The sequence below is a fragment of the Polypterus senegalus genome, chromosome 2, assembly GCF_016835505.1.
Source record: "Polypterus senegalus isolate Bchr_013 chromosome 2, ASM1683550v1, whole genome shotgun sequence".
NCBI classification, from domain to species: domain Eukaryota; kingdom Metazoa; phylum Chordata; class Cladistia; order Polypteriformes; family Polypteridae; genus Polypterus; species Polypterus senegalus.
In genome coordinates this window covers 120,085,728-120,099,373 of record NC_053155.1, presented here as the reverse complement: position 1 = coordinate 120,099,373, position 13,646 = coordinate 120,085,728, and the positions used below count along the sequence as shown (strand labels likewise).

At 39.1% G+C, this 13,646-nt stretch overlaps 1 protein-coding gene across 1 annotated transcript in view; it reads left to right on the top strand.

Annotated features, from left to right (window-relative positions):
• Nucleotides 1-2,660: 2,660 nt before the first annotated feature.
• Nucleotides 2,661-13,646, top strand: part of LOC120523286 (bromodomain and WD repeat-containing protein 3-like) — a 146,445-nt gene continuing 135,459 nt past the window's right edge. Inside the window, 6 exon segments of the mRNA XM_039744473.1 lie at nucleotides 2,661-2,892; nucleotides 2,990-3,048; nucleotides 3,173-3,202; nucleotides 3,412-3,471; nucleotides 12,173-12,217; nucleotides 12,219-12,321. Of these exon segments, the coding sequence (XP_039600407.1) occupies nucleotides 2,844-2,892; nucleotides 2,990-3,048; nucleotides 3,173-3,202; nucleotides 3,412-3,471; nucleotides 12,173-12,217; nucleotides 12,219-12,321 (346 nt within the window). The 5' untranslated portion in view covers nucleotides 2,661-2,843.

The following is a 13,646-nucleotide window of genomic DNA, read 5'->3' as shown; positions in this document are numbered from 1 at the left end:
AGGTCAAGTCAAGTTTATTGTCATATTACATTAAAAATGAGGTTTAATGTAAAACCCTTGCAAGGCTACTAAAGATTTATTTAAGGATGTTATGGAAGTCAGAAATTATCAACTGTTCTAACAGTGTCAGATTTGTACTGAATTTTTTTGACTCACAAGAAAGAATGAGATAATAGGTTACAGGGAAATTACCAGATCAGAGATTTCATCAAAATAAAACATTAACAAAATGTGTCTAAGCCAGAAATGGTGCTAAACTGTGTATATTCAATCATGAAACCAAGCAATTGGTTATTTTAGAGAAACTATGCACTTTAATATAAATTTCATAATATGAAATATGTCACTGCAGTGTAAGGTGTGTGTTTTTTAAACTTTCATCTATTCTTTACCTACTTTGCCCTTCAGAAAGTCAAAATAACCTACAACTTATCTTGGCAACAACATGAAGAAAGCAGGAACCAACCCTGAACTAGAAGCACAGAGAGCTACAGTAAGTGTTGGATCAAAATAAATATACCAAAGATTACATTATTAATTCTTCAGCTAACTTCATGTACATTGTATTTCAGATGTTTTAAAAATTGATGATCATCAAGTGAGCCGGCTGTCTATTTTCTGAACCTGCTTATTTCAATATATGTTCAAAAGGTGTAAGTAGGAACCAATCATTGATTGTGTGCCTGTCTATGACATAATACACTTATGCACACATCCACACTAGGCAAATTTAAAATAATACATGAATCCACTTAATTTGAATGCCTTTGGTTGATGAAAATTGTAGAGGGAAACTGGAGTATCTGGAGAAAACTTACATCAAGACAAGGAGAAGAAGCAAACTACACAAAGTCAGTGAAGAAGATTTTCTCTGTGGAACAGTGATACAGCAACACCAATCCCTCTGCTACTATGTCATGCACAACACGCAGACAGGTGTAGTATGTGTGACTAACCGTCTGATTTAGGTTGAATTAAGACCACTTTCCCAAAAGTTTGTGTAATACATTTAGGGATTCTTCTGTAATTTAAATTAGTACATGTATACAAGACCCTCAACATTCTGTGATTTCTTATTATTCACTTTTTCTTAGGTATATTGTGCAGATGTGTGATAAATAAGGATGCTTAGTTCAGGCAAAAAGGAGTGCTTCACCATCAACTGATTTGCTAAGTAACTTTGTTTATTGCAGAGTTATGTGGAGAGGGAGCCTACTGTGCCAAAATCAGACATTATGTAACAGCAAGCTCTGAATGTCTATTCATCCTAGGGTATACCCAGATATACATCCATTAAGATTTGTAAATAAACTTACACTTGTCTCTTTCTCATGGTAGAAAACTGAAGTATCTGGATAAATTTGTTTGAACAGCATGCTCAAAGCCGGCAGAGAGGACAACCAAATGTTGATCCTTTAAGCTGTGAAGCAGCTAACCACTAGGCTATGCAACATGGAGACTCCTTCCCAGCATATCCCAGTGTATTACCAAGCAAAGCTAGAATGCTGTAGTGATTTTAGTTACATTTCAGTAAATCGACATAATGGGCAAGTACATGAATACCCTTTTCCCAACACGAATGAGGTATTTTAAGGTAAATTAATTTTAACTAAACACAAGTCACATTCCTAAAATTGCCTTTATTTTATGCCTGTTGAGACACAGAACACTGGAGCAAGCTGGTTATGTAAACATGATTCATACTGAATGTATTAAAAAGATTTTCTTTAACATCCACCTGTGCAATACTGAATCTTGAACAATAAATGTAAACACAGGTTTACTTTAGCAAATATTTTATGTACTCTTTTCTAAAGTTAATAATTGTTCACACTGCTTTACTTTACAAGAGTTTCAATTAACAATACAAAGATAACTGAACTAAAATATAAATTCAAGTACATTATAAAACTGAATCTTCAGTTAGACTTTGTATTTTGAAACGGAGAAAGTGCCTCACAGCACAGTAATATAAAATACAGATTTAGAAAATGGATGAATGTATTGTTTACAGGCTAATGGATCATGGCAAGAGCAGAAACTGCAGAAATATAGGTCAACATAGACTACCTTAAAAAGCATTTTTTTTAACTTTACTCTCAAAATGTTTCTGCATTTGATACATTCCGAACAGGTATGCATATATACTAAATACATTTATGAAAGTGGATTAGTTGGTCAGCAGAAATGAACAGTGTGAAGGACGATAAATATAACTTAATAATCGCACAATCTTCTTGAGATTAGTTAAATGGAAAGAGATATCTACGGAAATAATAACAGTTCTTATTCATTGCCTACATTTAAGGCAATTCAAATAACTATATTATCTTCCCGTAGGCTACATTTGTCTCTCACGATACCACTAACTCAACACGCACGCCACACAACAATACACGCAAAAGCTCTGCGGCGTAGAGATACCGAACTTTTCGCTGACGTCATCGCCCCGAAAGCCGAACCACTTCGCGGACAAACACGTTGGCATTTTTGCTTAAATAAACGGCAGACGCGAGTTTTAGCGACTAGGTTGTGATGTAAACTGAGGTATATTCGTTTTCAAGCGAAAGATTATGCAAACAAAGCCAAACGTCTACTTTTTATAACGGCGAATGGGGATTACTTTTTTTCCACTACCCCCACCCCCTACTTTTTGCGTCTCCAGCGGAAGTATCCACTAAAGCCGAGGCCTCATCACTTCAATGGCGACCGAAAAGGGGCTGAATAAAGAGCTGGAGCTGCAGCGGAGGGGGGTCGGAGGAGTGTAACAGCAAATAAATAAATAAATGGTAGTCGAAATTTCATAATTTACTATACAATATATATACATACACACAAAGCTAATGGCCGACATTAAGGCCAAAAAGCAGAATGTAACGCGCCTTGAATCGGGTAAGAAAGAAAACAAAAAAATCACAAAAATAGATTTAGATATTAGTTGTGTTTATTTAAATTCCCAATTTTAACATTATTTTTTTCTCCTCTGTAGAGTTATACTATTTAGTAGCGCGCTTTTTATCGACTGGCCCATGTCGGAAAGCGTACGAGGTGAGCTGTCACTTACCGTTCATTTGCTTTCATTTGTGAAATCAATTACAGAATTTGTATTACCTACTGAATATTGCTTGTACACCTATGATACAAACAAATACGTTTTTATTTCATGTTACAGGTCCTGGTGGGGGAGCTGGAGGAGTATCAGGTCCGTATAGCCCTAGTTTGGAAAGAGAGAGAGAGACAGACACGCACACACAGGCAGCAAACTACTGGCTGGTTGTTTTGCCACCGATTTTTAAAACCGCTCCTTATGTCACAGTCTCACTCTTTTGACATCACAGTTTGCACATTCCTAAATTTCGAGATGGGTTTTCTATATGTTAATGTAATTCCCATTCTTGCATTATTTTTCAGATTCTACCTAAACGTTTGGACTGGGAAGGCAATGAACATCACCGCACATATCAAGAATTGGTATGTATATGCTCAATTATTTGTTTAATTGAAGTGTAATTTAAATGCTTTATTCTTACAGCCGCCTTATAATTTGGCTAGCGCGCACTTCACAGGTCTTTAAAGCAGTACACATAATTTATGGATCTTTTTTCTTCAATGTTTCTGTTTATTTGTATTATCTCTGCGGAAAGTCGGATATGGATTAAAATGTGTTGGTGGCGCTGAAGGTGATTATATTTATTTCAGATGTTTTAAAGAATGGTGAGAAAAAAATTAAATGGGCTGGGTTTTACGGACAAGCAAGTGACATGTGCCACCAATAGGATTGTGGGATTCATCGCCACTAGGCTTGTTTGGAGGTTGTTAGCTGTATTCTCATTGGTTGGGCTTGTTTCTTTCTTCCGTATGGCTATATTTTGCATTGCATGTTGAGAATTGCATGTACTGCCTTGTATAGTAGAGTAAGGAAGTTTGATCTGCTTAGTCATTGGCTATTAAGGTGTTTTCTCCGGACTCTTCCTTAGGAAATCCTTCTTGGGACAAAATAAGTTGTGCATAAGTAATCAAATGTGTTTTTTTTTTTGGTCCGGCGTCTCCTGACTCATCGGTATGAGAAAACCACCACATATAATACACCATTTGATTCGTTTTGATGACTGGTTAAGCATGGCGACGAGCATTTTGGGGTTCCCCCTGTTTTAGCCTGTCTAGACCCGAAAATGGTTATCTTTTAGGCTGAGCCCTATTCTTTTACATATCGTCTGACCGCACTTACAACCATGTCTTCTTTGGCCCTCCTCTGGATATCATCCTTTTCTCCTACATTGTGATGTACCACTAACAGTCATCCCCTGCCTTCTGCTCTATATGCCAAAATCACCTTTGCCGGTTTCCCATCAGCACAACAGTAGTGTGCCCCCACCAAGGCTTTGTATTAATTCATCCGCCTCTAATGCTCTCACTATATGACAGATAGAGAAGTCAAACTGAAGTTAAATGTAAAAAAAAAAGTCTTCTGACAAAAGGAATTACAAGCTTTATTTTCTTAAAACTCTGTGTTGATTATAATTGAGTTGTGGAGAGTCACCAGTAAACCAGCCTATTGTAAGCAGATTTTTGGGAGTATGCAAGCTGCTCAGCAGTCAGTGTATATTAAAGTTTACAGCCGAAGGGGTAGCCTACACATGTGAAAAAGGTGGTTTTTTTTTTTTTTGTTTTTTGAGGTAGATAAAGCAGACCAGCATTGCAGTTACCTAGTTGTGTGGTTAATTTGAAGGCATCCTTGTATTTAACCATCAAGCACATGTAAAACCACTGTGCCAGTCAAATGTTGTCCTAAAATTAAATATCTTTACAAATCACTGCATGCACAATCTCAAACATATATTTACTGATGAGCTGGTTTGTGTGGTTGTTGGAAGCTTGTTTTATTTGATGCAGTGGGCAATGTGATACTGTATGTGTTAATCAAAATACCCAACTGTCAACATGTGTTTTAGTTGTTAAGCATAGCAATATGAAAATATCAAAACATATTGAACTTCTCTAAATGAAAAAATTATGGAAAACTGTTTCAAAGATGTGATATTACAGTTCAGTTCAGCTGATTTAGTTTGACAGTTTAAGCCAGTTACTGTTAGCCAGTTTCTAGGAGATAGGGTAGTGAGAATGCTGTCGTGCATACAGGGTTTGGAAAGTAGGCACTGTGAGTTTTGAGGGTTTTTTTTTTTTTTTTTGATGAAGTTGACTCATATTAAATTTCTCTGCATGAAAATTGCACAATTTTAAAAACGGCCAAAATGTTATTTCTTACCTAATGAAATGTCTTGCCTAATCCCAGAGAGAAAGCAGAAGGTAGCAGAAAAAGTAACATCTTAGGAGATGTATGAGGAAATAAACCAGTACAGTGTTGTCTCAGATTCTGTGCTTGGGGGAAGCTGCATCAAACCCAGCAAAGATATGTTTGTACATGGTTAACAATATTGAAAACACACATTAATATATTTGTTAAGACAAATTACTTTTTTTTTTCTATTCTCACTTAGAATTGTATCTTCCCCACTCTGAAAATAGTTCACAGTCGTGTCATTGGTGGAGAAGCATCTAATCTAGGTCACGTCATTACAGTTTCTCAAATCACTATCCAATGAATTTTAAATTGTAAATTTAAAAAACATGTTTTCAGCTGTTTTTTTTTTTTTAATATATTTAAAGTGATATTGTTCAGAGGCCATGTGTTTTTGAAAAGAAATATCAAATTTCTATCCCATTACAAAGAGTTTACTCCCCCAGATATGAGGTTTGTAAGAACTTGTTTACAGTTCTTATTAATGTAGTGCTTATGCAGTATATGGTTCAGATGTGTGGATTGACTAGATTTGTTCTGTTTGCAAAATAGCCAATTGATCTAATATCTGAGTGGACTTTTTTGCTTACTTTGTTCATTCTTTTGTGGCGCGCTACTTTGGTGAAGTAAATGATGCTTGCCTGGGGTCTAGCGTTTGAGTAGGCTTTTAAATCTCTAAATTTACACGATATAAATGGGAAGTATTTCCTTAGCAATCTGCTCTGCTACAGCATTTGTAATTTCATCCACATGTTTGTTGTTTTTAATCATACAGGTGTCCACTGGCAAATTACTTGATGATTGCAAACTCACTTTACGTTCATTTTAATTTTATCTTGCTGCGTGTCAAAAGAAGGTCTAGCTTCTCTTTTCAGACACTTGCTTTATATACTAGTATGGCTGCTCTTGAGGTGTACAAAAAGGTTGCTTGTGTTGCCACACTTTGCTTCAGTGTGCCACTTGCAAAGTTTACGTATTTCATTAATTTTGTCGGTGCCAATAATTTACAAATTCTATTTTCTATTAGCAGGGTGTATTTCTCCATCTTGTGTTACTAATTGATACAGAGGTAACATTTTTGTTTTGAAAGCATGCATGTACACCCAGTGTTATATTGAACCACACAACCTTGAAACATGCTCCAAAGCTGTTCTGTGCATGCTCGGTGTACATTTATTTTGCTGGTAGCAAGAGTGTTGTTTAAGCTGTTGAGTTTGCATTGTGCATAGACAGAGAAGTTAGATTATTATTATTTTTAGCTGTGGGTTGTCTTTGGGACAAAAAAACAACCCGAATATTTCCTAACAGTTTTACTGTATTAGTGAACTTGCAGAGACATCAGTTAAGTGGGCTGGATAGGTTGTACCTTGCCCTAGGCGAACTTGTAGTCAAGTGCAGCTGTGGCACCAATTGAGGGGGAGAGACTGGAACCGGTCTCGGGCAAGTGTATGGTAGCTTGTTGTGTGAACGTACAATATGCATGTACCACAAAGCTTGGGGTAAAGTTTGTGGGCTTGGGTTGAGTGTGGGGCTTGCAAGCACTGAAATAAAAATTGAAGTGTAAGCATATACCATTTCACCCAGTGCACCCTAGCTTTTACATCTTCTGTAGACTTCACACCAACTCGTGTGGCTGTGGTTGAGCATGAGCAGAGTGGACTACACCATATATATATCCACCCGGCTCCCTGATTGGAGTGAGGCGGGCCCTTTTATCTTGCCACGGATGTGCTCCAGGTGCCTAATGATGAACTTCTGGCAGCACTCCCCAGTGTGGCGGAAGTGCTGCCCTTGCACCTGGAAGCACTCCGGGCATAAACCATTCCTGATCTGTCAGCGCTTCCTGGTGTCCCGGAAGCGCTGTCCCCCAGGGATCAAGGACCGCTCACCCGGTTCCTCCTTCCTCCAGGCATCCTTGGCGGAATCAGTTCTATCACACTGCCCCACAACCAGCTGAAGCACCTAGGGCGTAGCGGCCCGTCCCATGAGGGCTGGCCTTCGGCAGGTTGGACTGCCGGCATGTCGCGAGTCACAGTTCCACTGTGAAATGTTTCTCCACTCTTCTAATCATACTTGTTTTGTCAGGAGCATGCTCTACTGATCGTGTAACTTCCAATGAGAGATGGTTCGCACTTTGCCGATAGTGGGTCATGAATTTGAAAAGGGAAAACTGGGTCATGGAACCCTAAAGTTTGAGAAGCACCGATGTAAAGAATGATCTGATTATGATGCAATTTCTTTTTCTTTCTGTAACATGCTTTATTTTACAATGAACATGTAGGTTAACTTGTTTCTTTACTTCTGTAGACTAGCTAGAGGTACAGAGATAGTCATCTGGATTGAAACTTGCTTCAATTTTTATTTACTACACCTGTAGATAACACTGTCTTTGTAGAGCCTCAGAGTAAGGATGCTACCCCACTGTATTTTGTGTGTACCACCTCTTAATTGTCTGCCTATAGCATTTCAGGGCTTCAGTAGTATAATTTGTTTTAAGCAAAATGTTATGCAAAACTTGCTTACATTCAATCAACTATCAGGGAGGATAGGTCCCCTATTAAATGCCGTGGCGCTGGGTAAGTGCTGCATGGCAGTTTTAACATGCTGCTCAGTGGTTTGCGGCGCAAAATGCTAACATATGTGTTATGCATTATTGGAATGTCACTGCTTATGATTAATGAAAAACATCTTCCTTCTTACCAAGTGCCCTTATCTATACTAATAAAAGGCAAAGCCCTCACTCACTCACTCACTCACTGACTCATCACTAATTCTCCAACTTCCCGTGTAGGTAGAAGGCTGAAATTTGGCAGGCTTATTCCTTACAGCTTACTTACAAAAGATGGGCAGGTTTCATTTAGAAATTCCACGCGTAAGGGTCATAACTGGAAGCTATATTTCTCCATATAATGTAATGGAGTTGAGTTGGAGATTGTAATGGAGTTTCGTGTGACATCATCACGCCTCCTACGTAAGTACGTAGAGAACAAGGAAGAACTCCAAACAGCGATGAGCACAAAACGCCATTTCACAATTGAGAAGGCAGAAAAACATTATGAAGCAAATGATGCATACAAGCATATTCATAAGTACAGCTACTGCAGAAACAAAGCATGGTGTGAACCGTAAGTTTATATTAAATTAAGTTCATAGACAGGCTGCCACTAGCGTTTGTAATTTAGTGCCTGCCCATATAAGGCCGTCCATCAGTGGCAATCCAATACAAACACTGCCGGTAAATATTCACGGGTGAAGGACTGTGCTTATGCAGAGGAAGATGAGATGGTCAGGGTGGTGTTTGGCACAAACTCATTGAAACTGCGAGAGAAACTTTTAAGTGCCGGGTCTTAGCTGACATTACAAGAGATGGCACCAGCACAGTTGGGAACCTTCGATGCAAGAACACCAAGCGGCTCATGTGAACTGACGCAATGCGCAGACAAAAAGCAACAGTTCCAAAGAGTGCTGAACAAAAACCGAATTACACAATTGAGAAGGCAGCAAAAAAATATGAAGCGTCTGATACATACAATCATATTCATAAGTGCAGCTACTGCGGAAACAAAGCACACGGTGGAAAAAGTGAATGCTAAAGGAAGACAGTGTAAAAAAAAAAAAAAAAAACCCGTGCATGCAGTTTGTCACATCTCAGATAAAGAGGAAGACGAGCTGTTTATTGATGCAGTAAGAAACTAATCGATGAATGAAACCTTATCTTTACAACGATTGACAAACACGGAATGTAACTTGAACACAACACATCGTACAAATACGACCCTGATTGAAACAAATAATGATAATCAAATCCTTGATGACAGCAACATTCAATAACACTCATAAAACAATTACTGTATATTGACAATCATGTTATGTTATTTTTAAAATGTTCCCTTTTCTTTTTCATAACTTAGCTGTGGCACCAATTGAGGGAGAGACTGGAACCGGTCTCGGGCAAGTGTATGGTAGCTTGTTGTGTGAACGTACAATATGCATGTACCACAAAGCTTGGGGTAAAGTTTGTGGGCTTGGGTTGAGTGTGGGGCTTGCAAGCACTGAAATAAAAATTGAAGTGTAAGCATATACCATTTCACCCAGTGCACCCTAGCTTTTACATCTTCTGTAGACTTCACACCAACTCGTGTGGCTGTGGTTGAGCATGAGCAGAGTGGACTACACCATATATATATCCACCCGGCTCCCTGATTGGAGTGAGGCGGCCCTTTTATCTTGCCGCGGATGTGCTCCAGGTGCCTAATGATGAACTTCTGGCAGCACTCCCCAGTGTGGCGGAAGTGCTGCCCTTGCACCTGGAAGCACTCCGGGCATAAACCATTCCTGATCTGTCAGCGCTTCCTGGTGTCCCGGAAGCGCTGTCCCCAGGGATCAAGGACCGCTCACCCGGTTCCTCCTTCCTCCAGGCATCCTTGGCGGAATCAGTTCTATCACACTGCCCCACCACCAGCTGAAGCACCTAGGGCGTAGCGGCCCGTCCCATGAGGGCTGGCCTTCGGCAGGTTGGACTGCCGGCATGTCGCGAGTCACAGTTCCACTGTGAAATGTTTCTCCACTCTTCTAATCATACTTGTTTTGTCAGGAGCATGCTCTACTGATCGTGTAACTTCCAATGAGAGATGGTTCGCACTTTGCGATAGTGGGTCATGAATTTGAAAAGGGAAAACTGGGTCATGGAACCCTAAAGTTTGAGAAGCACCGATGTAAAGAATGATCTGATTATGATGCAATTTCTTTTTCTTTCTGTAACATGCTTTATTTTACAATGAACATGTAGGTTAACTTGTTTCTTTACTTCTGTAGACTAGCTAGAGGTACAGAGATAGTCATCTGGTTTGAAACTTGCTTCAATTTTTATTTACTACACCTGTAGATAACACTGTCTGTGTAGAGCCTCAGAGTAAGGATGCTACCCCACTGTATTTTGTGTGTACCACCTCTTAATTGTCTGCCTATAGCATTTCAGGGCTTCAGTAGTATAATTTGTTTTAAGCAAAATGTTATGCAAAACTTGCTTACATTCAATCAACTATCAGGGAGGATAGGTCCCCTATTAAATGCCGTGGCGCTGGGTAAGTGCTGCATGGCAGTTTTAACATGCTGCTCAGTGGTTTAGCAAAATGCTAACATATGTGTTATGCATTATTGGAATGTCACTGCTTATGATTAATGAAAAACATCTTCCTTCTTACCAAGTGCCCTTATCTATACTAATAAAAGGCAAAGCCCTCACTCACTCACTCACTCACTGACTCATCACTAATTCTCCAACTTCCCGTGTAGGTAGAAGGCTGAAATTTGGCAGGCTTATTCCTTACAGCTTACTTACAAAAGATGGGCAGGTTTCATTTAGAAATTCCAGCGTAAGGGTCATAACTGGAAGCTATATTTCTCCATATAATGTAATGGAGTTGAGTTGAGATTGTAATGGAGTTTCGTGTGACATCATCACGCCTCCTACGTAAGTACGTAGAGAACAAGGAAGAACTCCAAACAGCGATGAGCACAAAACGCCATTTCACAATTGAGAAGGCAGAAAAACATTATGAAGCAAATGATGCATACAAGCATATTCATAAGTACAGCTACTGCAGAAACAAAGCATGGTGTGAACCGTAAGTTTATATTAAATTAAGTTCATAGACAGGCTGCCACTAGCGTTTGTAATTTAGTGCCTGCCCATATAAGGCCGTCCATCAGTGGCAATCCAATACAAACACTGCCGGTAAATATTCACGGGTGAAGGACTGTGCTTATGCAGAGGAAGATGAGATGGTCAGGGTGGTGTTTGGCACAAACTCATTGAAACTGCGAGAGAAACTTTTAAGTGCGGGTCTTAGCTGACATTACAAGAGATGGCACCAGCACAGTTGGGAACCTTCGATGCAAGAACACCAAGCGGCTCATGTGAACTGGCGAATGCGCAGACAAAAGCAACAGTTCCAAAGAGTGCTGAACAAAAACCGAATTACACAATTGAGAAGGCAGCAAAAAAATATGAAGCGTCTGATACATACAATCATATTCATAAGTGCAGCTACTGCGAAACAAAGCACACGGTGGAAAAAGTGAATGCTAAAGGAAGACAGTGTAAAAAAACCCGTGCATGCAGTTTGTCACATCTCAGATAAAGAGGAAGACGAGCTGTTTATTGATGCAGTAAGAAACTAATCGATGAATGAAACCTTATCTTTACAGCGATTGACAAACACGGAATGTAACTTGAACACAACACATCGTACAAATACGACCCTGATTGAAACAAATAATGATAATCAAATCCTTGATGACAGCAACATTCAATAACACTCATAAAACAATTACTGTATATTGACAATCATGTTATGTTATTTTTAAAATGTTTGCTTTTCTTTTTCATAACTTCTTTAACACACTACTTCTCCGCTGCTAAGCGCGGGTATTCTGCTAGTTACAATATAAGTGCAGTAATATGCTCTGGGTACTTTTGGACAACAAGGCACCGCTACAAATTGTCTTTTGATGTTGGCAAAAATGTTATGTTTTATGTATGTACACCCACACTATATGAAAACTGAATGTAGCATCTTGTTGGTTGGTTAATGGCTTGCAGCACAGTGGGCTTGATGGAGTGAAAGTTGGCAGAGAGATACAACCTGAAATGTATTTGTTTCTACGCAGTTTGTTTTCAGTCTTTCATGCGTTTAATGTCTTACTATGACTATTGGTTTCAAATCCATTTCAAACTACAGAAATACTAGCACCTCACTTAAATAAAATGTTCCTTTAGTTTTAAATCATAATTGTAAAAAATAATTGTTTTAGTTTATATATAATTTCGCCTATTGTATATTTTGAAATTATTTTGTATGATTTGTTTAGGTTTGTGCTAGCAAGCATGTGGCCGCTGATCATCTATTACAAATTTTGTAAACAAATTGGACCACTTCTGGAGAAGAATCACACGGGTATATCTGGAGTCCAGTCTTTGCTTGGAACCGGGTGGCAATGCTTACTGGATAAACCTAAAGGTATGGTATCTGCTGATTGCTTGTTTGCTTTGTGCAATTTACTGGCATGTCTGTTTAGATAACTATGAACTCTTTTAAATCTATCATTTAAAACATCTTAAACAATACTACAAATTTTCATGAAGATTTTGACTTTATGACCACTTTACTTATACTTAGCTTGTCCTAATGAGTGTTGCAGAGTCAAATTATGCAAAAGTTAAGATTTTAATATTCATATTAAAAATAAATTTATATTTAAACATGGTATATTGGAACTTTTTATTATTATGTTTGTACTCCCAGTCTCCCAGTTCCTGCCGCTGATAAACATCCCCACAGCATGATGCTGCCGCCACCATGCTTCACTGTAGGGATGGTATTGGCCTGGTGATGAGCGGTGCCTGGATTCCTCCAAACGTGACGCCTGGCATTCACACCAAAGAGTTCAATCTTTGTCTCATCAGACCAGAGAATTTTGTTTCTCATGGTCTGAGAGTCCTTCAGGTGCCTTTTGGCAAACTCCAGGCAGGCTGCCATGTGCCTTTTACTAAGGAGTGGCTGTCATCTGGCCACTCTGCCATACAGGCCTGATTGGTGGATAGCTGCAGAGATGGTTGTCCTTCTGGAAGGTTCTCCTCTCTCCACAGAGGACCTCTGGAGCTCTGACAGAGTGACCATCGGGTTCTGACTAAGGCCCTTCTAACGCGATCGCTCAATTTAGATGGCCGGCCAGCTCTAGGAAGAGTCCTGGTGGTTTCAAACTTTTTCCACTTACGGATGATGGAGGACACTGTGCTCATTGGGACCTTCAAAGCAGCAGAAATGTTTCTGTAACCTTCCCCAGATTTGTGCCTCGAGACAATCCTGTCTTGGAGGTCTACAGACAATTCCTTTCACTTCATGCTTGGTTTATGCTCTGACATGAACTGTCAACTGTGGGACCTTATATAGACATGTGTGCCTTTCCAAATCATGTCCAATCTACTGAATTTACCATAGGTGGACTCCAGTTAAGCTGCAGACACATCTCAAGGATGATCAGGGGAAACAGGATGCACCTGCGCTCAATTTTGAGCTTCATGGCAAAGGCTGTGAATACTTATGTACATGTGCTTTGTCAATTTTTTTATTTTTAATAAATTTGCAAAAATCTCAAGTAAACTTTTTTCACATTGTCATTATGGGGTGTTGTGTGTAGAATTCTGAGGAAAAAATGAATTTAATCCATTTTGGAATAAGGCTTTAACATAAAATGTGGAAAAAGTGATGCGCTGTGAATACTTTACGGATGCACTGTATTCTTATGCTGTTACTGATATTTTTACGCTTTTCTCACAGTGCAT